General features: G+C 37.8%; 1 protein-coding gene across 2 annotated transcripts in view; it reads left to right on the top strand.

The window, feature by feature from the left end:
* Window positions 1-24,951, top strand: part of USP25 (ubiquitin specific peptidase 25) — a 94,422-nt gene that overhangs the window by 51,700 nt on the left and 17,771 nt on the right. For both annotated transcript variants that reach the window (XM_050890969.1, XM_050890895.1), the window contains exons 6-17: window positions 2,205-2,291; window positions 7,085-7,222; window positions 8,123-8,199; window positions 8,910-8,983; window positions 10,463-10,611; window positions 14,403-14,530; window positions 15,302-15,397; window positions 15,707-15,868; window positions 17,687-17,895; window positions 18,608-18,678; window positions 21,841-22,069; window positions 23,444-23,641. In XM_050890969.1, the coding sequence (XP_050746926.1) occupies window positions 2,205-2,291; window positions 7,085-7,222; window positions 8,123-8,199; window positions 8,910-8,983; window positions 10,463-10,611; window positions 14,403-14,530; window positions 15,302-15,397; window positions 15,707-15,868; window positions 17,687-17,895; window positions 18,608-18,678; window positions 21,841-22,069; window positions 23,444-23,641 (1,618 nt within the window). The remainder of the gene's footprint in view (window positions 1-2,204; window positions 2,292-7,084; window positions 7,223-8,122; window positions 8,200-8,909; window positions 8,984-10,462; window positions 10,612-14,402; window positions 14,531-15,301; window positions 15,398-15,706; window positions 15,869-17,686; window positions 17,896-18,607; window positions 18,679-21,840; window positions 22,070-23,443; window positions 23,642-24,951) is intronic.

Raw genomic sequence — 24,951 nt, 5'->3', positions numbered from 1 at the left:
TTGGTTGGTCTCAGGCACACTTTTTCTATACTTGTTTACACTTACACTGGGAAATTATCTGCTTTTTTTAAGAAGATAGAAGTTTTCTGAAGTTGATTTAGCTTAGTATAGAAGAGCTACAACATGATACTGTCCTGTTAGCATTAGTGGCGTTGGCAGTAGATTAACTGTGAGCGTTATGCTGCATCTCAGTACAACCATGCACAGCGTAAGCCGTTTTGGAGAAAAGTTTAATAACTAAATATCTTGCATGAGAAATTTTGAGTAGAACAAAGGTGAAGAAGAAAAGAGCATATCAGACAATCCTCTTAATTGTTCTCAGCAGCTTGCAGAAATAGGTTCATTCAGCTTAGTAAAGCATGGAGTTACATGTTCATAGTTTAGAGTTCTAGATTAAAGGAATACAGTTTTTGCGGAAAAACTTGTGGATTGAATGCCAGGCAAAAGTTCTAAACTTTAGTACAGTTTTCTGTACTTAATTCGTGTATGTGTATTATGAAATTGGCCAGCTCAGCTGCTTGGCACTTTGGCACTTGGATTGGTCATGGAGAGAAGTCAGTCTTTGGACATTACATTTCAGCAGCTCGTTTATTTTGTATGTAAGACATTGCTATGTTTTACTTGATGAAGAGCCCACCAGTGGAATGCTGTTACATCATGAGACATAACTTCAATTAGTATCAGCTTCTAGAATGACACTTGAATTTAAATATTAACATTTTCTATGCTTTGAGTAAGTAAACAAAGGACTCTGTGTTTTAATCTCCCTTCTCTGCAAGGATGGATAAAAGGGGAACCTATGTTCTGAACAGCAAACCAGAAGGAAAAAAAAAAGCTTGACTACTCAATTGTCTGTATTGATTTAGCAAGGTCAGAAAGGATTTTTTTGGTGGTGGTTTTTTTTTGTTTTTTTAATTATTTTTAAATCTAAAAATGTTAGGAAAGACAACTTCAGCCTTTTCATTTTGCTGGAGATGCTGTATACTGTGGGGTATGGGAAGAGGTTAAACTTGGTACAGGCTCTTTCATGAGGGGAGTCAGGAACATTGCAACTTTTCAAAAACTCATCTTTTCCTTCCAACATGTTCTAAATTATTAGAATAAATGCAGTGCCTCTTCACAATTTGAGTTTCACTTTCTTGGCACTGTGGGGTTGAAATCCTGTTAAACCCGCTGTGATCTGTGACTTAAGTCTTTACCTGTGTAGGACAAGTTGCGGGATCAAGGTCTATTGCTGGGGTAGGCAAGCCCTGCCTTTCCAAAATAAATAGCTAATATGTGATCGGGGGGGGAAGTTAATTATAGATTGTAAAACCACAGGGTACGAATAGGAGGGCAAATCTTTCCTGTGCTTCTCTGGTGAGCATGTTTAAAATATTTTAGACCTTTTCTGCTACCCTTTCTTCATCAAAATGCTAGTCTGTGGTAATGAAGTGAACTTCAGTTAAAGTGCTTTCTGCCTGTACAGAAAAGCAACGATGCAGTTACGCAAGTGCTGAGGACTTCAGTTCTCAGCCACTGCTTTGCACTTGTATTTTTGCAGCCCAGAGAGTCATCTTGTTCTTGTACTCTCTTGGTTCCAGGCTGTGTGTTACACTGTGGGGTTCTTTGTGGGTGTGCCTGTAGACGCCTGTTTTCATGTCTTATTGTCCGTAAAATGAGAATGTTATCAGTTCCTTACCTGCAAAGATATATAACCCAGTTTCCTTACTCTAATGTACATCATTCAGATCCTATAATAATGGGAGGAGTGGACAGAATGCAAAAAGTACAGATAATTGCAAGCAGATTTAAGTTGCATGTACAAAGATGTACTTTCTCTGCACTGAGGAGGTAGATGATAGAGGGGCTGCAAGATGAATTTTACATGGCTAAAAAGGCTTTCATTTCAATTTGAAAACTGACGGTTACACAATTAATAAAATTCTTGTTGTAAAAAGTAGTTTACCTTTCATCTAAAAGTGTTCTATTTATGTGATTAAGTGTAAAGAAGTTTTTTTTTTTATTATGCTCTTTTCTTGGCAAAAGTAATCATCTTATGGTGAAAATATGTTTAGCAAAGTTAAGTGAAATAATCTGGCTTCTGAAATGAAACAGTAGCATTGCATATGTTTAACATTTCATTTATTTTGCTAAGGCACATTTGGAAGAATTTTGTATTGTTTGTAGAAGTGCTTAAACATTTCTTAATTTTTTCTTTTCAGTCATTATTTAACCTACTGGAGTTTCGAAGACTAGTTTTGAATTTCAATCCTCCTGCAAATGCTCAAGACTTGCCCCGAAACCAAAAGGTAAAATTAGAAGCTAACTTCCCCTGGTGGCTGATAAAGGCATTTCTTTCTTGTAATTGAATTTTGCGCTGTTCTTTAGCTCAGATTAGCACGGATTTTATAGGTGCCAATTAAGATTTCTGAGCTTCCTATTACGGATCTTACATAAAATACGTTAGCCTCACAGAGTATGGGGCAGGGTGTTGAGAGAGGCAGAGTTTGCTCGACGTGCTGCTGCTTAGACCAGGTTCAGTAGAAGGGCTTTGCTGATACAGCTGTAGCAGCACTGCCGCTGGTGGGTGAGCATTTCTAATGTGAACGTAGCTGGTATTAGCAAACATATTTTATTCTGGTTCCATCACACCGTGCAGCTACGGGCATGCTTTTTCACTACTTGGGTGTTTTTGATCTGTGTAGCTTTGCCAGCAGCGTTGTTAGTGTTGGCCTGGCCACTTAATTGGTTTTTTGGGGATGTTAATTACTTGTAACTCATGATCTGAGATTAAGCTTTCGGTTATTAGCTTGTCTCTTCTGGCCTTTTCATGAGGTGATTGTAAGCATAAATCTTCCCGTGTTTATTCTGGTACTCATATGGGATTGGGGAAGGGGGGGCCTTGGCTCAGGTTTGTTGTGACCTCAGACTAGCAAGGGGGAATGGTCATGGACTGCGGGACAAAACAGACCAATTTTTCTTCCTTCATGGATGCCCTCTGAGGAGAAATACACGGGGGCACCTTGGTTTCTATGCTATGAAATAGAAAGGAAGAAATAGGAAGAGGAAGTGGCTGTATGAAGTGTGAAGGCGCTCGATGCCCTGATTTTTAGCAAGGGCTTACAGAGCAGTGAATTTTTGCGTATCCAGAAATTAGCCTATTGGCTTTTGCCCCTTTCTTTCGGATTTTAAAAAGGGAGTGTGGTGTTGTCCTGTTCTTAGTTGTTTGGCACTTCAAGCTTGACTGGAATGTTCACTAGCAAAAGAAAGAGCTGCAATTAAAAAAGCAAAAGAAAACAGACGTAGAGAAGATAGTGTCTATTTTCTACACCTCTGGGTATGTACCATAAAAGGGAAGTTGAATGTTCACTCAGAACTGTATGATTTCTCTCCTGCCCACCCCCCCCCCCCCGCCCTGCCCCCGGCCCCTGTTCAAAGAGCAGGTTGTCACTGGGTTTGGGGTTTTTTAGGAAAAAATGTTTGCATCAGGTCATGAGATTGTGTGCAAATACAACATGGGTAGTATTGGGAACATGTCAAGAGAGGCTGACGGGATAGTGTATTTTAGTAAGAAAGACAGGATAAAGTCATGCTTTACCAGAGTGTTGTACTGAAATGTTTATATTTTTATTTTTAGATTGACTTTCTGCGTAGTATTTCATTATTTGTCATACAACTTGTTTTAGTAATAACCTCCAGTACTTGGAGTTCTTTACCTTCATTTTTCAGGGTGTAAAAAGCAGTTGGCACCTAAGAGGTGATATGAAATAGATAACAACAAGCTGTTGTCTTTGAAAAATGTCTTGCCCAAGCATTGACACTAGTAGCTAAATGTCTTTAGCAATTCCAGAGTGCTATTTCTTAGAAATTCTGACCATGACAGACAACATTAAGGCTGTGTGAAATGGTGTGACACCAGGCAAGTATATGGATTTGTGCAGAAACCTTGCTTTCTACAAGCCTGCTAGTAAGAAACTTTGGCAGTAGTTTGTATCCTCTCCTTTCTTAACTTAAATTCCAGAATGAAATAACATTATTAATTGATGTACTCATCTGTCTTATCTACAGCTGGAAAAGGATTATCTTAATGTTGAAATATGTTTTGGGGAGAATTTAGGAAAAGAGATCACTTCACTAGTTGGAATTTAGACAAATAGAAGAAATAAGCATGCATGCCCCCAAATATAGTGCTTTTATTTCTTTATAAGGTGAAGGCAAGTAGAGGCAAATTGATTTAAAGTTGTAATATAAGCTACCAGTTGACAAAAAAAAAAAAAAGCCCTGGAGTTTACTTCCATCTGCTTACTTGTTTTAAAACTATCTTGACTTAGTTTTGTTTTGGTTTTTATTTTTAACCTAGTATTAAGTACTGTATGTGACTGACATTCCCTAGGATCAAATTTCCTTGCTAATAAAGACCAAGTTTTAATAATCGCAGATTTTCAAGACTTTGGTTTACATCCTGTTGTTCTTCCACTTGGTGGAAAGTAGAGTTTAATGCTGGGGTCATGACACTCTCTTGATTTAGAATTAAAGTATGTGGCTGTACTTCAGGGAATATTACATAGTGGGGTGTTTTTGTTCTTTCCTATCAATATATTGAATCGAAATGCTATTAATAATTTGGCATGTAACATTTTTAATGCAGAAGTCATGGTATAAATTTTGACTTTAAAAAAACGCAAAACAAACAACCACCCCACCCTGTTTGCCTCAGCTGATTGGACTTCGTTTTTCTTGATTTTAAATTTGGGCATACACTTAAAATCTCCAATCTGTGTTTGTTCTTTTTCATTTGAAATTCATTTTTCTTCCTTGATGTGTTCCTCGGCTTCCTTCTGTAAAACAAATTCGGTTCTCTGTAGTTACTGCAGCTTCTTTGCTCTCCCAGTTCTCTTACCTCTTGCTGTCTTATGAACAGATCTTTTTTGCTGTACGCAGTGAGGCCAGAATATTTGGCCTCAACGATATCTTCAGGAAACATTTTATTATCAGAGGAAGTGCATTACTGTGCTACAGGTTAGCACATCCTTCCCCCTGTTTCAACATTATTGTTATGCCAGTGTCCTGGCATACTGATTGACAATAACGAATGTTTTCTATGTATTAAACATATAGATTGCTTTCGAAACATTTCTTAATCATAAATTGTTCCAACATCAGTGTATTAAGAAATCATTTATACAGGCAGGATAGGTGATACAATAGAGAATGTTTTAGATTATGAACTTTCCATACAGTTTTTATTTCAAAATTGATTTTAATCTTTTTTCATGTTTGTGCACCTACAGTATGCTTTAAAATTGAGAACCGTATGCTGTGCTGTGATCCCTTTATTAGTTCTTTTGTTTTAATGTGCAAGTCCTTTGTGGAACTGTATACCTTGTCTTGGGGACTAGCTCATATCCTTTTGAAGATTTTAGGCTTTGTTTAGTCAGAATCACTGTTTGTTGTGGTAATGCCCGCATAATCTGGTTGAGGATCATGCCTAATGCATTAAATTGAGCTTTCTCAAAAAATAACAAGGATTTTTCTAGTTTTAGAAAACTTTTATAGGCTTTACAGAGGTATTTGTTCTGAGTAATCCTACTGACATCAGTAGCCAGTTGTTCAACCTAAAGCTACAAGTATGCTTAAAACTCAGCCAAATTAGTAGTGTAAATTTGGGTAAGTAATGCAATAATACTCACTGCCTATGTACTTCAGATTTAACAAAAGGAAGGCGAGATCTAAAGTATTCTGTGGTCACTCATCTATATTATGCATATGAATTATCGCTGGTATTGAAGCATCTTGATAAAATATATCTGTATCTAAAACTTGAAATTCTATTCATTTTTCATAGATTATTTTATGACAACAGTAAGAAAAACACTTTCACAATTTCTCTGTTTTGTTGTTACAAAGTGCTTTAAATATGTAGATGGGAGACTGATTTTATTCTTAAATTATGATGATTTAATGCTGAATTAAGGTGGCATTTGATGAAGTCTTCAGCCTCTTCTGTGACCATTGTTTATAATTGGCAGGTGTTTTGCAAGGTGGACTGGAAGAGCAAGTAAAACTTGGGAATTTACGTGACTAGAAGTCTTTTTTAAGTAGTATGCGGAACATATTCCAATTCACCATGCACAGGTTTTTTTTAAAGCTGAAATAAAACAGACTTTATGTACAAAAAGCTTTATGCATGCTGGATTGACATAGCAGTGACTAAACAAGTCTGCTGTTTGATGAGCATGTGAAATAGTTTGTCATCAAGTAATTCCAGTTTGACCAGCATCTGATATCTGTGCTGCCTTTGAATGATACTTTGTTCTAAATACAAGTGGATATTACATGAGTTTTAATTTCACAAGTATTTGTCAACTATCGACTCAGGAGTATGAGTGATATCCAGTCTCCACAGCATTTGTAACCTGTGGTTTAATCTATGGTATGACGGATTTGTGTTTCGGTTTACTTGCTTTTCATTATACAGGCGGAAAGTATTTCTTCTGCTTCTTTCCTGGAAACCAGAAAAAAACCCTCCATATTCCCTATGAACTATACTTAAAAAAATAGGTAGAAAGGAGAGCAGGCTATTTCTCTTACTTCTGTCAAGAGAAATAATAATGATTTGTGTACACCTTATAAATTTAGTCTTCAGTAAAAAATAAGCTTCAAAAGGTACTAGGCAGTGTGTAGGCTCACAAGAAATTCTGCTAGAGGTGTAGGGAAATACTAATTTCAATAAAGTCAATGCATATTGTTGCAGTGTATTACTTAAGACTTTGTAAGTCTTGGGAACAACAGTTCTGTCATAAATGCAACTCAGCTTGTCCACTTGTCCATTCAGCCCCATTTCAAGTCAAACAGCCACATCTAGATGTGGTTTCAGGGAGCTTTCAGTTTCTGAAATGTAATCTTCTTCCCAGAGAAGGACATTATTTTGTAAAACTGACAAGCAAAAGGCATGCAACACTACCTTGGTAGTACTACAAGTAAGCTTATATATTATTATGATGATTGGCTGGATATATGCTTAGTTCATTGGGTAACACTTCTGTAAAGTAGATTTTTGTTACCACTTTGTTAAGTATTTTTAATTCTTCTTCAAATACAGGAACATAGGAATCTGCCTTTCATGCGTGAATTGAGGTACCTGTTTGCACTTCTAGTTGGTTCGAAGAGAAAATATGTTGACCCATCAAGAGCAGTTGAAATCCTTAAAGATGCTTTTAAATCAAATGATTCCCAACAGGTAATTTCTGTGTATTTTCATTCAAGCTTATGCATGTTTTCATATGGTCATCTGGCAATAGGAAATATTTAAAATGGACAACAAAAATTCAAAATGTCTACAGAAAAGAAACTTCTAATTATGACAATCTTTGAGCTTTTTCTCTAATATTATGTGATCTCTAGTCACTCTTATTAAAAAAAATAAAGTAGTAATAATAAAAAAAAAAATCCGGACAACATGACTATTTTATTCAGTACACTTTCTTCCTATTATTTTAGAAACTAATAGTTCCACATTCTTGCTTTTAGGGTTTAGTTTAGCTTCTAAGTCTGTGGCTTTTGAAAGAGCTCTATTTTTCTGATGTAACAGTACATCCAGGGCTGGTACAGTCCTAGTATACTATTTGTCTGTGTAGATATTTGTTTGGAGGGTCCTAATATTCATATTCAGGATTCTTGCCTAAATCATAGTGGGTATATTTTTCTTTTCTGAGAAACACTTTGTTTCTTCAGGTGCTTTATTTTTCGCACATGAGGTTATGTGGCTAAGGTGTTTAATTACAACAGCATGCTGAATTTAGTGCGTGATGAAAGTAGTATTAGTCACCACTTGTTAGATACCAAAGGGTTTGAACAATGAGATTCATAAGATGCCTTTGGACTAGCATGGTATGAAAGCTGAGCTCAGTAATAAGGATCACAGGACAGTGTAATGGCTGAGGAACACCAGAGCCTTAGCATACTCTAAAAGCCACCCATAAAAAAAAAAACAAAACAATCATGGCATAGTCTTGGACATAGTGTGATTTTTGGAGCTCTTGTGGAGGGGAATACTGCTGTACTGATCTTTTAAGGTGACACTTCATTGTGTTCTGTTACGTATGTGAACATATACTGATCATTTTATATTTTTCAACAGCAAGATGTTAGTGAATTTACACACAAATTATTAGATTGGCTAGAAGATGCCTTCCAAATTAAAGCTGAAGAAGAGAGGTAAGATTTTTTCCTAGCTCTGTATATTGAACATTTTGATGAGAAAAAGCAATCCAAACAACCAAAAATCCACTTCTCACTGTATGGCTGAAAAAGTTCTAACTCTGTAGCTTGTTTTAGTTCAAGTGTGTTTTTTCCATACGTGCCAATACCTTTGATTTTCCGTGAATGATCTTTTTTCACCTTCTTATTTCATGTTAGAAATCTTGCTGAATGAAGTCCAAAGTATATAAAGAGTAGAGATGTGTTTTGTACATAATCAATTAGGCTTTTTTCATTTGAATGCAGTTTTGCTTTTCAGTCCTGTAGCTTAAATACTCTAAAACCTTGCTCCTGTTTCTCTTCTCAGAAGTAAATACTCATTGTTTGTGCAAGTGAACATCTGTAAACTGTATTTTGAATACATAATTGTTTCTAGAGTGTTGCAGGAAATCGTTTTTACAAGGGTTTTGTACAATTTAACCACTCACGAATTGAATCTGATTTACATAAATTTTCCTAGAATGAAGCACTTCTGAAGATTAATTTTCAGAATATACTTATTGCAAATATATGAATCATTGCTATTGTCGTTAGAGGAAAGTACAAAACTGAATGAACAGTAACTGAGTAAAATAGGCAGCATTTCCATAATGAATTCAGAATATTCTGCTCATAGTTTTTAAAAATTTGTAGCTTTGCGTCTGATTTTTGCACTGACACGTTTTCAGGGATGGAGAGAAACCAAAGAACCCAATGGTGGAGTTGTTTTATGGACGATTTCTAGCAGTAGGTGTACTTGAAGGTATGCATCTGAATTTACTTGGACTTCTGTGCTCGTGTCTGTTCAATGCTTGTCTAAGTACACAGGTGAATGATGCAGTTGTAGCATTTTAGCTACTTCTGCAGAAGTATGCTTGGAGAATACATGGTCAGTCTGTGACAAAAGGTTTGTACTGAGAATGTGAGACTGAAGGTAAATGTAGTGAGCTGCAGTGGTCCAGAAAGACTGTTTTGATAACTTTCAAGAGCTAAGTGTATGTACTTAGTGCAGTAGAAGTTAGGGTGAGATGCTGAGCAAAAATGTTTGCAAGAAATTATCATCAGGGCACTTTTGCCACTTACTAATGGTATACAGAAGGCAAGTTACTGTATTTCATTGAGCTAGTGTCTCGCACTCTCTCTGCTTCATTTAATGCAATTTAAAATTTCAATTATTGCATTTTCTTCTGCACAGTTTCTGGTATGGATAACTCGCCCTCCTAAAAGTACAGTTCATTGAAAACAAGTCAGTGGAAACCTGCTCAAGGGCAGTGTCGGAGAGAGTACTGAGGAGGAAGAGACTGTGCAACAAACTTGCCTTTATCTTATCTGCGTATAATTAGTAGATCTGCAGAATTGCAGTGTTCTCTATTTCCAGGAGGCCAGCAGTTGTGAAAGTATTTTTAATGTTGGTGATTCTGTCCCCCATCCCGAGAGTGAATGACTCCTGAGATGCAGCTGTAATCTTTAAAGTGGCTTCCAAGTTGTTCCTCAGCCTGGAACAGTGTATCTAATGATTTGTTGTCAGATTTCAAAACCATTCTGCAGTTTTCTTGCTACTAGCTAGCATTCTTGCTCCTTTGCGTTTGGCTACTTTCATCCCTCACATTCGTATCTTAACTGAGGAGATATGTAAAAACCAAACCAATGAAAAGAAACTGGCAGATGTAAGAAGGCTTGTTACTGACTTTAGGATGAAATAAATTGAAATTGTAGATTGAAATCACTTGTCACCCATATTTCTGCTCATGTTTGAGCTTACAACTTTATACACTTAGCAAATTATGAACTTGTTTTCAGGACAGAAATCATGAATGTTCTCTTTTGTGGTTTATTTTTGCAAAATCTACTTATACAAAGAGCTGTTTCATACCAGCAATTCCACTGACTTTGCTGATACAATGTAGAGTTGTATTACTGAGCTGCTATTTGCAGGAGGAGGATTTTGATTTATATGTCTAAAACTTCCCATACATCTGTGGTGCCAAGTAATTTTGTGTTTTTGCTTAATACCAATAGATGCAAAAATAATATAAAAAATGGGCTGAAGAGGAAAATACAGTAATTTTCAATATTAAGTTCAAGTGACTTTTTCGAGTAACTTGTTTTCATACGTGTAATTGAATTACTCAATAAGAAAATGTGGGTATTGTTCAGTAGACTAGGTCAGGTGACCTAGGATTCTTAGGGTTTTTTTAAAGGTAAATGTTTGTTCCGTAACTGTTTAATTTCTTATGTGAAGGTAAAAAATTTGAAAACACAGAAATGTTTGGCCAGTATCCACTCCAGGTTAATGGCTTTAAAGATCTGCATGAGTGCCTAGAAGCTGCAATGATTGAAGGGGAGATTGAATCTCTCCATTCAGAAAACGCTGCAAAATCTGGTCAGGAGGTGAGTTAAGTGCTCCTGTGGGCTTCTCTCAGGGTGTGGTTGTGGTGCTCCTTATTTTTCATTGGGGTTCATGGTTTTTTTATGTGACCTGCTGCTGTGCAGGTTCTGATGTGTGGTGAAATTGGATTGTTAATTTGGGGGATTTGTATTTCCTTTGGAGTATCCAGAGTATCATCTTTTTGTATTTTTCATAAGGTATGAAGTTCATGCTTATTAAAAGCTGGCACAATTAAGTGCTTTCAGTAGTGATTTGGCACAGGCTGGTTCCCACCTGTTGCTGATATTTGATCTCCGGAGAGGTCATGGGTATAATGTCCTGTGGTGACTGACTTGCTGCCCTGTGCCATGCTGTAAACAGCAACTGTGAGCTGTGCGTTTGACCATTGCTTCAGAGCTTTGTTGTTATTCCTCTGTGCCTCTGTCTTGTAATTCCTCAGCACCCTGGCCTTCTTCCCATCTCCCCTTTTTACTGATGTTTCCCAGCATCCTCCTTTTTGCCCCCTATGGTGGGCAATTCTCCTCCTCTTTGCTCGTGGTGGTGGACATAAAATACTTGCTCTGTGGGCTGCTGTTCCTCCCAGGAGAGCTCTTGCTAGAGCAGGAGGCTGCCAGAAGTCAGAGCATGCTGGAAACAAGGGTGGAGGGATTCAGATGGAGCCACACTGAAAAGTGGAGTATGCAGTGTATGGTGTTGGGATGAGGTGACGAATGAGATTTCTTGTGCAGAAGTCACAGGTTAGGGAAAAGAGGTAGTTGGACCCATGGTGGTTGTAGAACCAAGAGGGTATGCTCTAAAATGTCCCCTCTTATTGCTGGCATACATGTATATACCCAGCATTTTTCTCTGGCAGAGCTCTCTCTAATAACCTGTGGGTTATGGGTGTGGAAATATGGGAATCTCCATTGCCTGTAAAGGCTGAGCTACTTTCTCTTTACACAGTTGTTCATGTTTCATCACAGTTATTTTGAAGATGTGAAATCTTAGGAGGTTTCTTCTACTTAAGTAAAAAGTTCAGGTATAGTTTCTTCCTTGATGTCTTTGGCAGTAATGAAATTTTGCTTCCTTTAATCATAGCAACATACACACAGGGTTTAATTACTAAGCCTAGTGATGCACACTGAAATCATCCTCCAGTCTGAAGTTCTATTTCCAGTTTTGTGTTATCAACAAAAGTTTTATAGCATCCCTTTTGCAGTCCCTTTTTCTGGTCAGCTGTTGATCAAATATTGATCGCCCAAATCAGATGTTAACAAGCATTTTCAGTGTATTTACACATCCTACTGGATGTCTTGTTCTTTCACAGGATGTTTCAATTTTTTTATTCCACTACTTGTAGAAATGTCTTCTTACAATGAGCATGTTTCCTGAAATATAACTGGAAGAAAAAAAATTTCATAAATATCTTGGTGGAATCCAAAGTTCAATTTCTTTATGGAAGGTGAAGTCTTGTATGTACCTATTACAAGAGCACGATTGTTCATCTTATGGACTGAAGGTTGTCTTGCAGTTAAAACCTGTGTGCATTCATGCATAAAATGTCAGTTCAGTTACAAACGCTTGACTAGAAATGTCAGAGTTGCAGGGGGGGGGTGTTTTTGAGGGTTTTTTAGCTTGTAATGTCAGGAAACTATGGGTAACAGAAGGATAGTCATGTATAGGTCTAGAGCATTAAGCTTTGAGTTCTGTGAAACTGTCAGGATTTTAATCAGCTTGGCTTCTTAACATGTGGAAATGGAAGTGAAATAGTCGTGTGACGAATTGACAAGAGTGGCAAAACAAGAAAGGTAATGTGTTAAGTCCTAATCTAGAAAAACAATACTGCATTATTACCAGGGCCAAGTAAATTGGTTATGTTTCCCTGAAGTAATTTATTTATAGTGGTTGCTGCTATTAGTAGTTACATTTAAACATAATGCCTCAAAGATGTTACAGTGCATTGGAAGGTTTGGAAGTACTGAAGGAAGCTGAATTTCATGTAGTTTTAACGAAGTCTGTCTCCGCTGAACAAAGCCTTGAAGTGGCATTCATCCAGGCTGGTAGATAACAAAGCTTAAAGAGAATAATATTAATGTGGTAGTCACATGTGTTGAAAGATCCTGAAAGTAACATTCTATTTTTTTCCTTGTTCCCCCTATTGCCTCTAATTGGGGTATTCAGCTTGTAGTTCATTATTATTATTATAATTATTACTATTATTATCACGATGCCTAAAAGCCTCAGCCATGGAGTAGGGTGTCAGCAAGCGAGCTAATGTACGAACAGAAAAAAAAGACACTCCCAGTCCCAAGGAACTTAAATCCAAATTCAAGAGAAGACGGAGGTCAACGCACATACTTGGCGTTAGAATTGTGGGGAAAATGAGATAACGTTTGTCAGCATCATTGTTGATGAAACTTCAGCACATCAGCAGCTTAGTCATCGTTAAGTGGTTTGGGGGCCTCGCAATAAGAGGGTTTTAAGGGGAAGGGTTGTGGTGTGGCTTTGAGTTTAGCATCGAAATTTACTGCTGTGTGAAGTTGCTGCAAGAGGGAGATCATGATTGTCTCCTTTAAAACTAAAAAGTTGGGTAGTGGAGGTTGATATAGGAAAGAAAAGGGAAGGAAGCTCACTTTGCATGTGAACAGATGAGAGGAGTGATGCTGAAGGCAATGAACTAGGAAAATTCAGCAACATCCTGGAAATCTGTTAGTGTGACAAGGCTATGTGCACTAAGGCCGGGCAAGGGGAGAAGAGAGGAAACATTGCACTGAGATGTGGCGTGATGAGAACCTAGACCCAAATTTTAGCCGTGAGCACAGGAAGAAAAGGCTGTCTTGGAGGTATTGTAGGAAAAGACTGTTCAAGACACTTGGCTGGATAGGAGAACTTGAAGCGAGCCCCGAGTCAAATGCCACGTCTGGGCTATGGGCATTGACATCAGAAATATGTGGCAGCGGTGTCCGCAGCAATCAGGGAAGCTTGAGTTGATGGTCAGACATCCAAAACGTATTAAATGGATAGACTGTGGTTTTTACATTGTAGAGTGGGGAGAAAAAAGGAACTCTAATGCTGGAATTGGAGCTGAATTTGTCTTGTAGTTGAGAAACAAAGTATGTAAGGAAAGAAATGAGGACTAAGGATAGACCCCTAACGAATACTCAAAGAAAACTGGGATAAGGAAATGATAACATGGGTTGGTCCATGGACAGATTAGCACTGGTTAGAGACATGAGCAGAAACTTCAGGAGAGATTGTTAGTATGGAGGAGATTTCAAGAAAAACTATCAGTTATACAGCACTGAGAGAGCTTGTCTGACCCAGCCCAGAGTATTTGCTGATCGTGCTTCAGAGGAGGTCATTAGAAACTTTGAGTGATACCAGGTGAATGAAAGGGTCAGAAACTTGAGTGCGAGGAAACTAGTGGGAATAGCACTTGATGCAGTGTAAACAACCCTTTCAGTGGCGTTGGAGAGTTAGAAGAGAACAGGACAGTTGGCAAGGCAGGTAGGTTCAAGCGTCGGCTGCTTTTAGTACGAGCGAGACGTGTGAAAGGAAGAAGCCTTCCTGCCTACTTTGCTTTAACACAGATAGTGATAGATGAGTTGAAAAGCTCTGATGCAGCACGGGTGACAAATGGTCTCCGTTTACAGTGAAGGGGAAAGGTGGGAACTTTGGAAAGCTTATGCTGATCCACCCTCTAAAAGCAATTTCTCCCATAGCTATGTCAGTCTGCAGGTATTGTACCATTATTACTAAAGTTCTGCTATTGGAAGGCATTCATTGTGGGGTTTTCTGTTTTTCTTTTGTTCAGCACTGGTTCACCGAGCTTCCTCCTGTCTTAACTTTTGAGCTATCAAGATTTGAATTTAATCAGGCTTTGGGGAGACCAGAGAAGATACACAACAAATTAGAATTTCCTCCAATTTTGTATCTGGACAGGTACAGTATACTATTATCAACAAAGTCGTAGTTTGAATAGAAATTAAATCTCATGAGTTTGATAAAGCTGCTGGTGCATCCTATACTCGCTTAAATCACAGTAAATTTCTGTTCTAGCTAGACAAGTTAAAATTTTCATGGGTTTCATCTGTTTCGGAAAATACACATGGATACAATTTAAGACATACTGCTACTTTGTACCAAAACCTGCTTGCACTTCAGTCTTTAATTTATTGCTAGGTAGTTGTGTACACAGGCAAAATACTCTGAAAAATCATACTATTTACAGGTCCATTTTGGAAAGAGGGTGAGAAGTCAGATATTTCATGGTGTTCCAGATAGACTGCATGGTTTGAAGAGGATTCTCAGCATCAGTGCATGCTGTTTATGCGTAGAGGTGAAATACCATGATGGGTTTCAGTTAGATGCTGAATGTTATTTGTGAGCCTAAATAATGAAGCGGAAGTATTGCTACATGGTTGCTGCTTAAGCCACTTAATTTGGAAGCTTTCTAATACATGTTTGTCATCCATGGTATGAACAGAGCTTTTGACACTGGGGGGAAAAAGCATCTTCTGAAGGTTGTGGGAGGGAAGGCTTAATGGATTTACCATTTTCTTCTTAGTTCTGTTTTGCTGCTTAATATGTTGTAAGTTCTAGAGAGCGTGAGTTTTTATTAGCACTAAGCAGTATGGCTGATGGGTACAGACCTCAGTTTCAGTGTTGGGATACTATGGGCTGACACCTCTTTCTAAATTTCATGTTTTACAGATATATGCACAAAAACAGAGAAATAACAAGAATTAAACGGGATGAAATAAAGAGACTCAAGGAGTACCTCACAGTTTTACAACAAAGATTAGAACGGTACTATAGATAACTGTGTAAATGCAAATAATATTATGGGCTACATAGAATAACTCCGTTCAACTATACGCTTTGTGTATAGTTATTTGCTCTAGATTTCCCTTCTGTATCTCTTCTTTTACCGTTTTCCTTGGAAACTGTGTATAAGTGCAGTAATTCTGATGCATGACACATGCTAGGAAAGGCTTGCTTTATTTAATTGCAGTCAACCAGAAAAAAATCCTTTTTTTCTCTCTTTTTTTTTTTCTTTTTTTTTTTTTTTTTTTTGTATATGTGAGTCATGGCATTAATACGTTTTATGGTTAACAGATATTTAAGCTATGGTTCTGGTCCTAAACGATTCCCCTTGGTAGATGTCCTGCAGTACGCCTTGGAGTTCGCCTCCAGCAAGCCGGTGTGCTCGTCTCCCGTTGATGACCTAGGTGCTAGTGCCCCTGCCAGCGGCACGCTGCCGGCCCAAACCTCGCCCAGGTAAGGGCTGCCTCCCGCTCTCCCAAGGTGAGAGGCCAGTCATCCCCTCGGTGCAAACCTGCCTGCTGAGAGAGAGGGGAGGAAGTTTAACTGCTTCGTTCACCAGATTAATACAACTAGGCATCTCCTAAGGGGTATAGTGTAAAGTTTCTGCTCTCTTCCTAGAAGTATTTTTCAGCATGACAGACTTAAATAAACCAAAATGTTAATAATCTGAGTTTGTCTCATGCGCTTATAAAAATATCTTTAGGTGGAGAATTACCATTTTCAAACAAAGCTCAATTCCACCTACAATTCCAAATAGACACAATATCTGGTGAGGTCACTGCTTCCCAACTGTATTGTTTAAGAATCTGAATTTGGGCAGCATGTATGTGCTGCAGAGCTTCAAGGTTTCTGGTGTACAATTTAGCTGTTAATTTTTGCCTGCGAGTTAAGCTCCCTTTCTGCTTTGCAGCTTACACTTCTCACCGAATTTGTCAGGAACCTAACAGTCCAACTCTTTAAATACAGAGTAGCCAAAGTATCAGGGAGATAAAGGTCCAATAATGTTGTTTTTCTCATTATTGAAGCTAGTAACTAGTAGTTACAGTTAATAGAGTATAACTTAGGATAGGACTTGGCTAGGTGGACATTAACAGTTTATAACAGAGCTTTCTATATTGCATTTGGAAAGTAGGGTTCTAGGTTCTGGTCCAGTCAAGACAGTTAACTTTGTAGTTCAGAGAAGTGAAGTAAATGAATCTAAAAAGCCTTTAAAAGATTTCAAATGTCTTACTGATATAATGCCAGTAGAAATCATGATGATTGATAAGAGAAAGCAAACTTTTAAAAGCTACCATTGGTTGCATGAAATACAATATCAAAAGTAATATACTTTGTTCAAACTCCTATATAGGAAGTTTGTTCTGTAAAAATGTAAGTGTTATGACTTTTTTGGTCAATCTGTAGAAACACAACAGCATGTTACGTGGAGTGACATTGTCAGCTCTTAATGTTCTCAGAACTTTCTAAACTACTGAAGAATCCAGGCTGTATCATGATGCTGTACACAAAGTAAAAAGTCAGTAGCTTGCTAGAAAGCTCTTCAGATTCCTGTTATGCATATGATTCCATATTAGGTGGTCTTGTTGATGAGAAGAGAAAAATCTGTAGCAGGTTTTCATTTTTATTATTCTGCTACTTCTGTAGAATTCTCCTAAGCTGGCCACTTTGCTGTTTGAGCTAGACTACTTGTTTGGAATAAGTTTAGATGGTTTGGTGGTAAATTTGTGGTGTGCTGTAAATATTAGAGGTCCCTTCATTGTTGCTGTTCAGTTAATATAAGTTGTAGGTAGGCAATTGGAAAAAGAACGTCTGCTAGGCATAAGACACGCAAAGAAGTTATTAAACGGAGAACTTGTGTTTATTGGATTTTATGGTCAATGGGCCATAAGACAAGCTGCTATGATTTTTCTCTCTGCAGTTTGGCAGTAAATGTTTCAAACCACAGTGATTACTTGTATGACGTTATTTGAAAGTGTTGAATAGCACTTCAGGTAAAGCAAACTGGCTTGACCAATCCAATTCTGATTCCTTTATCTTTGGTAATGGCAGTCAGAGTTGTTATTGTGCTAACAAGTAGTACACCACAAAGTTTTCACAATTTACATAGTAATTCCATATTGATATTGTAAGTACCTTTCCTGGATTGCACTGTAGGAAATTACTACCTTTAAAATTTCTGTTTTCAGATGAAAAGCTTATTTTTATGGTGTAGCCTTTAGTTTGTATGTGTGATGATTCAGTTTTTGTATTTCATGTTTTGAATGAATGCAGCACAATAGAGCAGCAGGGCCCTTCATCTTCAGATGTTCCAAGCACATCTCCTGTACAAAGATCAGTAATACATAAACCATTTACACAATCACGAATTCCTCCTGATCTGCCAATGCATCCGGCACCAAGGCACATCACTGAGGAAGAGCTGTCTGTCCTAGAAGGCTGTTTACATCGCTGGAGGACTGAAGTAGAGAACGACACTAGAGGTAATGCCACAAGCTGGACAATGCATTTGCTGTTGGAAAGGATTTGTGGAAGTGGGGGAAATAGCCTTAATGTCCATATGTGTGTTGAGTTGCTTGTTTTGTACTTGTAAACTTATCTCTAGCACATAGGAAGGGAAGTCAGTCAGAGATTGTAGTAGACTGGAGGTATATAAACTGAAGATGCAAGCTGGGCGTTGAGTGAAGCGTACACAGGTGTTTCAACGCAGGTTTCTCTGTGCGTGGTGTTGGGGGGAGTAGAGTGAAACAGAGGTGGGATCCATGCCGAAGAAAGTCTCTGCAGACATGTGTGAGCTGTCAGTGTGATAGTGGCTGGGGCCCATGCTGTGACTTGGTGCTCTGCAGGGGAGTTTAGGGTAGAGTCACCCCTTCCGTAAGGGAAAATTCAGCAAATTTCTGAGCAAAGGCTTTTTGGAGTGGGTAGAGCTTACGGTCTGTTCTGTTGCTCTGAGGGAAACAAGGGTAGCAGTTGTTCCAGCGGGGGTGGGCTTGGTTGAGCTCTAGGAAACAGCAGCGGTGTATTACGAATCACTCTCTCTGCTTTAGCATCCGAGAAGGTTTAGTGTTTGGCATGTAGATAGATAAACAGATGCACCAAATGTGAAACAACCCTTGTTTGGCTTTTAATGAGATGTAGCCATGTGCAATTATGCAGCCTCATGGAAGAGAGCTTCTTTTTTTATTTTTCTTTTAGATTTACAAGAAAGTATATCTAGAATACATCGGACAATTGAATTGATGTACTCTGACAAAACAATGGTCCAAGTAAGTACAATTTCTGCATGAGATAATTCAAAATAGATCCTTTTTGTCACTTTAATAAAAGTTCTTAGATGCTTGAAAATAGAGCAAGTATACAACTATTATGTATAGAGGTTTGAGAAATTTCATTGGAAAGTCATAATGGGTTTTGCAAACCTTTTAATTATGCACAGTCAGATGAAAGACAGCGTTACAGTATTTTACAGGTGACATACTTAAGTTTAAACAACTTTGTGATGAAAAGCCCAAATATGTTCTCTCTCTGATCTACTTTTTTGACTTGAATGCAGAACTTCAGTTTTTGTATAACAATAAAATTTTCTCACCCCAATTTGACCATATTGCTAGGTGATCTTATGGCTTTAAGGTGGCAAAGCATTAGACACAAGAAACTTATTTTTTTTTATACTTCGATGCTTATTGCCATTGTGTATTTCAACTTCCATACTAATACTTGGGAATTCAAGGCTCCTGATTTTAATTTGTAGTTAATAATGCCAGTAGGGTTTTTTGTTGTTGGTGGGGTTTTTTTGTTGTTTTTTTTTTTTTTTTTTAAAACTCTGTCTAGATTTAGTATCAGTCACAACCTTGACTATTAGTCTAAGCTGCCTTTTAGGGAGATCCTCATGCTGTGTAATCTGAACAGCATTTTTAGAATGCTTTGCCATGGAGTTGTGGCTCCTCTGGTATTTCTTATGTTCACACACTCATGTTTGCTCACGTTGACAGGTTTTAAGGTTAAGGATTACTTCCTCTGTTACCTTCTGTTAGTAGAAGGAACTATTTTCCTTCCAAGTAAGATCTGTTCAGCTTACAGTTTTCCTTGAGGTATGTTTTCATTTTGTACATGGCTTGTAATAGTTTGTGGCAGCTGAACTCTGATGTTAAGGATTTCAGGCAGACTTGCCTAGATGGCTTTCTTTAAGCTTGCTACTGGCAGGCATTTTTTTTCCTTAATACTTGTGTTATAACAGGAAGGCTACAGGCTACATGTCATCTAACAGTAAAATGAAGTAATTTGGTGATTTCACATCCAAATAGCCTACCTGTGTTGGCTTAGGTGTTATAGGAGGCAATACCTCTCAATGGCAAAGATATTAGTCAGCAATCATTACAGTGGAAAAAGGAGATTACTTAGTAAAACACTTTGTCCTAGTGTAGATTTGTATAATGTAGACTAGATTTTTTTTGTTCTGAAACAGAATTCCAGAAATGGAGGAGGAAGAAGATGGTATGTAGATTTGTAGAGGGGGTTCCTGTGCTATGCCTGAAAATAGTGGTGTGCGTTAAATGATTGTTAGGGAATGAGTAGGTATTGAACCCATCTGAAATCACAGGCTGGAAGCGAAGGCTGCCCTTCTACAGCTCAGTTGGTTTTGTCCCTGTGGATGTTTTGGCACAATAGGAAGGAGGCAGGTGCATATAGCTGTCTACTTTACCCTGCATACCTCTGCATCTGTGCGATTGGATAGCTTAGTATTGCCCCGTTCTCTGGGAGCAGTTTCACAGTATTGATGTTTTCCTCTGAATGATACAATTGCAGGATTGAAAACTTTTCTCTTGGGAGTTGATAAGGTCTGGGCACATAAAACTAGACTTAAGGAAAACGTACTATATTTGCAGGATACTTTCTAGTGTTTGTATGAGCTATTTAAGAAGCTCTTCATCTTGTCCTTGTGTCCCCTTTGATTCTAAGGAAACTACAGTTGTCCATAAAACCCTTGTCAAATTGTCATATGAAATATATTCCCAAAATTATTATTTTGTCTCATCCTCGTGAATGAATAAATTTCATCAGCTGCTTATTTGATTATTTCCCTCTTTCCATGAACTTCATTCTAAGAAGGCTTTCACACTGGTTTGATAACAGATGTTAAAAACCCCAGAGCATTCAGATTTAAGGACTTGCTAGGATTTCTTCTGTGTAGACTTCTTATGTTTGGGAGATTTACAGTGCGGTTTGGTCTGTGGGAAGACAGACTGTTTGATTCCAGCTGCTGTGCAGTCAGTCAGCTTTACAGTTCAAGGGGGGTTGCAAAATCTCCAGCACTTGCGTATAGCCTGGAAGAGAATGATCAGGTTAAAAATAACTTCAAGGAATTTTTCAAGTCATAGTTACATACATATTTATGGTTACTGATTATTGTGGTGCTCAAATGATATTTGCAACAATATTTAGTATACCTTGTGTTAAATAGACCATTTATCTACAGTCCAGACTGTGACACCAGTAAAAGATGGTTTCAGGTTTTTCATCCTAGCTGAGCTGTTGTCATTCAGGCATACTGTGCATAGCAGGGAAGATCAGCTTTCCCTTTTATGTTGCATGTGCTGTTTCAGCAGGTTAACATGAGCTGATCACTAAGATGCTTTTAAAAGACTTTTAAGTAAGGAAGCACTCATTCATTCTGCTCTTCTCTCTCTCCTTCAGATTTCCAACTACGTATGTAGAAACTAAGTTTCCCATTCTTATTGTCGGTGAACACATGTAACCTGGGATACTTTTTACATTGATCCTAGAAACTGATATCTTCCTTCTCTGCTTCAGAAGGAGGAGAGGACCTCTTCATGTGTTCCATGCTTCCCTTAGCAATGCTTTTACTGATACGTTTAAAATACTGGAAAACAGTTGTATTCCTGTAAGAATTTTACCTTTGGGTAATGGAAGTATTGAATTCCCAGATATTCCTTTAGATAAACTCTCTTACTGGCACACAGAAAGCACAGAGTTTATTACTTTGAATTTGCATATGCCTTTCCACACTTCAGGACAAATTTACCAGGTCAGAACTGGAGCAAATCATAGACACTCAAGGCTGACACATTTGAGGGTTTTTTGTAGATACAAGGAAAGTAGGAATATTAAGGAATTAAGAAAAGAGGATGCCTGGCAGTAAAGATGGCAGAGTAGACGTTTATGCTGTAGACTCACTAATGTTTTTAAGATCGCTTGTAACTAGTAGTGGTAAGTAAAATAGTTCAAAGTTCTTTTGCTTAGTGGATTGCTAGTTTTAACTCTTTGTTTTTCCTCTATGTCATGTTTTGATCCTATTTTTGTTACTTTTATTTAATGTAGCTCTTATTGCTGGCAGGTAGTAGGGACTAAATGCTGGCAAGGAGAGTTTGACATTTTAACGTTTTTTGTTTTGTTTTGTTTTTTTTAAGGTTCCTTATAGGTTGCATGCTGTGCTAGTTCATGAAGGTCAAGCTAATGCAGGACACTACTGGGCATATATTTATGACCACCACCAGAACAGATGGATGAAATACAATGATATTTCTGTGACAAAGTCAACTTGGGAAGAGTTGGAACGGGACTCTTTTGGTGGTTACAGGAATGCCAGTGCATATTGTTTGATGTATATCAATGATAAGGAACAATACTTGATACAAGGTAATGTTACGGATATGTCTTCTGCATAATATAGAATAGCTAAATATATTGATAAAGTGAGCTTCTTTCAGATGGATTACCAGATTTTTGAAATGGTTTTAATAATTATTGAAAGTTCTATTTATGCTCATAACTGTTAGATTGTTTTTGTGGGTGGAACAATTGCTCTTCAACTTTTAGATTAATAAAGATAATGCCAGTGTTTCAGCATTATTAAGAGAGCAAAATAAACTAAGTTTGCTAATTTGTAAACATTTTAGCCAGGTGATTGCATGTTCAGAATTTTGGAGATGTTATCTCACTGAAGATTAGAACAGAAATATGGAAATAGAGAAATGAGCCTCTTGACATTAAAATCCTCCTGTAGCTTTTTTTCCATAAGCTTCAGAACTCTGATGAACTTTACTGGAACGTGGAAACTTGAAGCTTTATGCAGTGTATTAAAATGTGAATAACTTAGACCTACCAACCACACATTAAACCAAAGTAATACATGTTTTGGGAAATTTTTTTTTCAGGTCATGTAGTAGTATGTAACTATAAGGCTTGTATGGAAGTGTTTGGAGAGAGGGCAAAGATCCCTTAGCATGAGTTTTGTGGGGCCTGATAATGGCGGCTAGGGAACTGACTGAAAATGGCCAGAGGTTCAATAACAGGTGGTGGAAAACTTCCATGTTCCTGTCTTTTCATAGGGCAGAAAGCTAGAGTGCACATTTGTTCAGTTTTTAAATGAGAACCGATATTAGCCTTGACATTTCTAGATTGCCAGATTAGTAGTGGACTTACAGCCATAGGGTTTATGGGCCCTGCAGGGTGGCTGTGCCACTCTAAGTCTGCGGCCTGCTTGCTGGGGGACAATTACAGCTGATTGATCCCCTAGGATCTGAGATACTCTTGCAGAGACCATTCTCAAAGCAAAAAGGAAGGTTACTCAATGTAGCTGGTATTCTTATCAGTTGACTTTCCAAATCCCTGTAGGCCCACTCCCCTTCCCCTTTTCTGCTGGGAAGTTGAGTTGTGTACAGCCCTGTGTGGCAGTAATGCAATCAAGCTATGGTGACTTTTTTTTATTTTTTTTTATTTTTTTTCCCCCTGAATGTTCACAGTCATGGCCCAAAAGGCTCATCTTTCAAAATGGCAATGATCTGATGGTGCCCAAGAACGTGTAATCCAAAGATCACAAGAGCAGTAGCCATACGTCTCAGTAGCAGAGGAGTGCCCGACAGATAATAAAACCAGTTAAAAGTAATATAGTTTGGGGTTTTTGGTGCTGTACTGTGTGTTTCCAGTAATTCACTTGAGGAAACTTGTTGAACATACTTTCTTTTCCCCTATTCTTTCTTTTTCTGAAATCTACGTTTCATGTTACCGCAGAGGAGTTTAACAAAGAAACAGGACAGATCCTTGTTGGAATGGACACACTACCTTCTGATCTAAGGGATTATGTCAAGGAAGACAATAAACGTTTTGAGAAAGAACTTGAAGAATGGGATGCAGAACTTGCTCAAAAGGCACAGCAGGAGAAGTTGTTATCTCAGATACCCAGGGCACCCGCACCCTCACCTGCTCCAGGTTAGCTTTTTCTACCTGTTTGTAAAAGGAGTAGAACCAAAAATCACTGGGTCTTGTATATGTTGTTTTGCAGCTTGAGAAAGGAAGAAAAAGTTAATTTGTGTGATCTTGAATTGTAACTATTTACTTGGCTAAGGTAACTGTACTTGAAGGTTAGTCTGTTGGGGTTTTTCTGCATTTTATTTTTTATTTAAAGAAAAGAATTATTTGTTGGTTCTTGTGCCTTTTCCCTCCCAGTTGTGCTTAGCTTTTACTGATATTTTTTTTTTTTCCCTATAGAAACTTTGGCCTTTTAAGATAGGTAATTATTAACAGATCTCACCAGTCTGTTTGGAGAATTTATTAGTCCACAAGTGACATATATTCTTCTATTCACAGTGATTGAGTAGAAGACCTACCTTCTAAATTCTGTCCTAATTTAAAATGAGATCTGAAGAGAAGAATAATTTATTTGGTGTGATGTATTGAATAGAGTTAGCAATAGTAGGGCCCACTTAAGAAATTACTACATAAAAACAAGGGTGTTAAAACTATGGAAAAGGCTCTGAACAGCAACAGTAAGGCCAATACTGTTAGGAACCTAGCTAATAAAGACCACTGGCAATCTGACTATAAAGCATATGCCTGCTTTGACACAGAAAAACCTGTCGGGTTCTAGTTTACATCCACCTTTTGCTCCATTGCAGAAGGCTGTATGTACATTATGTGAAAGATGATATGATAGATTTGTGTAGTGAGACTGCTGTCCAGATGTTCTCATTGTATTTGAGTCATTAAGACTGAGAATATATTTCTCATAACTATCTATGACTACAAACTGAATGTAAAAAGTGCAGTGATTTAATGACACTTCTCTTTTTGCAAACTCTCTGGAGAGTGACTTCATCTTCTATATGTTTTGACTTCACAAACACCTTGAGACTGGTTTTAGTTCTCTTGTTAGTAATGGAAAGTACTAAATGAATGTCTTATTTGTCTGCCAAAATTTGCTTTCATCACGTAAGGAATATAAGATGCTACTTACGCTAATCAATTTTATTGCCCTCAAGTGGGGGAGACTTTAAGATTTCCCGTAAATCAGAAGAATATAATGTGTTGATTATTTTGCGAAGTAAAAATACATCTGGCACTCAAGTGGCTGTAGGTCATTCCATATATTGGGTCTGTATCCCAGAGAAAGTCCAAGTAGAATCTCATCTTTGTTCTCAGTCATCCCCTATATGATTGATGAACACCCCTCACTCAAGAGCCTTAATGGGTCTATAGACAGGACAGGTCTGTTGTTCCTAATATAAAATCATGGGTCCATT

The sequence above is a fragment of the Gymnogyps californianus genome, chromosome 1, assembly GCF_018139145.2.
Source record: "Gymnogyps californianus isolate 813 chromosome 1, ASM1813914v2, whole genome shotgun sequence".
NCBI lineage: Eukaryota > Metazoa > Chordata > Aves > Accipitriformes > Cathartidae > Gymnogyps > Gymnogyps californianus.
The sequence above is the reverse complement of the archived record's forward strand: the minus strand, read 5'-3'. Positions and strand labels throughout refer to the sequence as shown.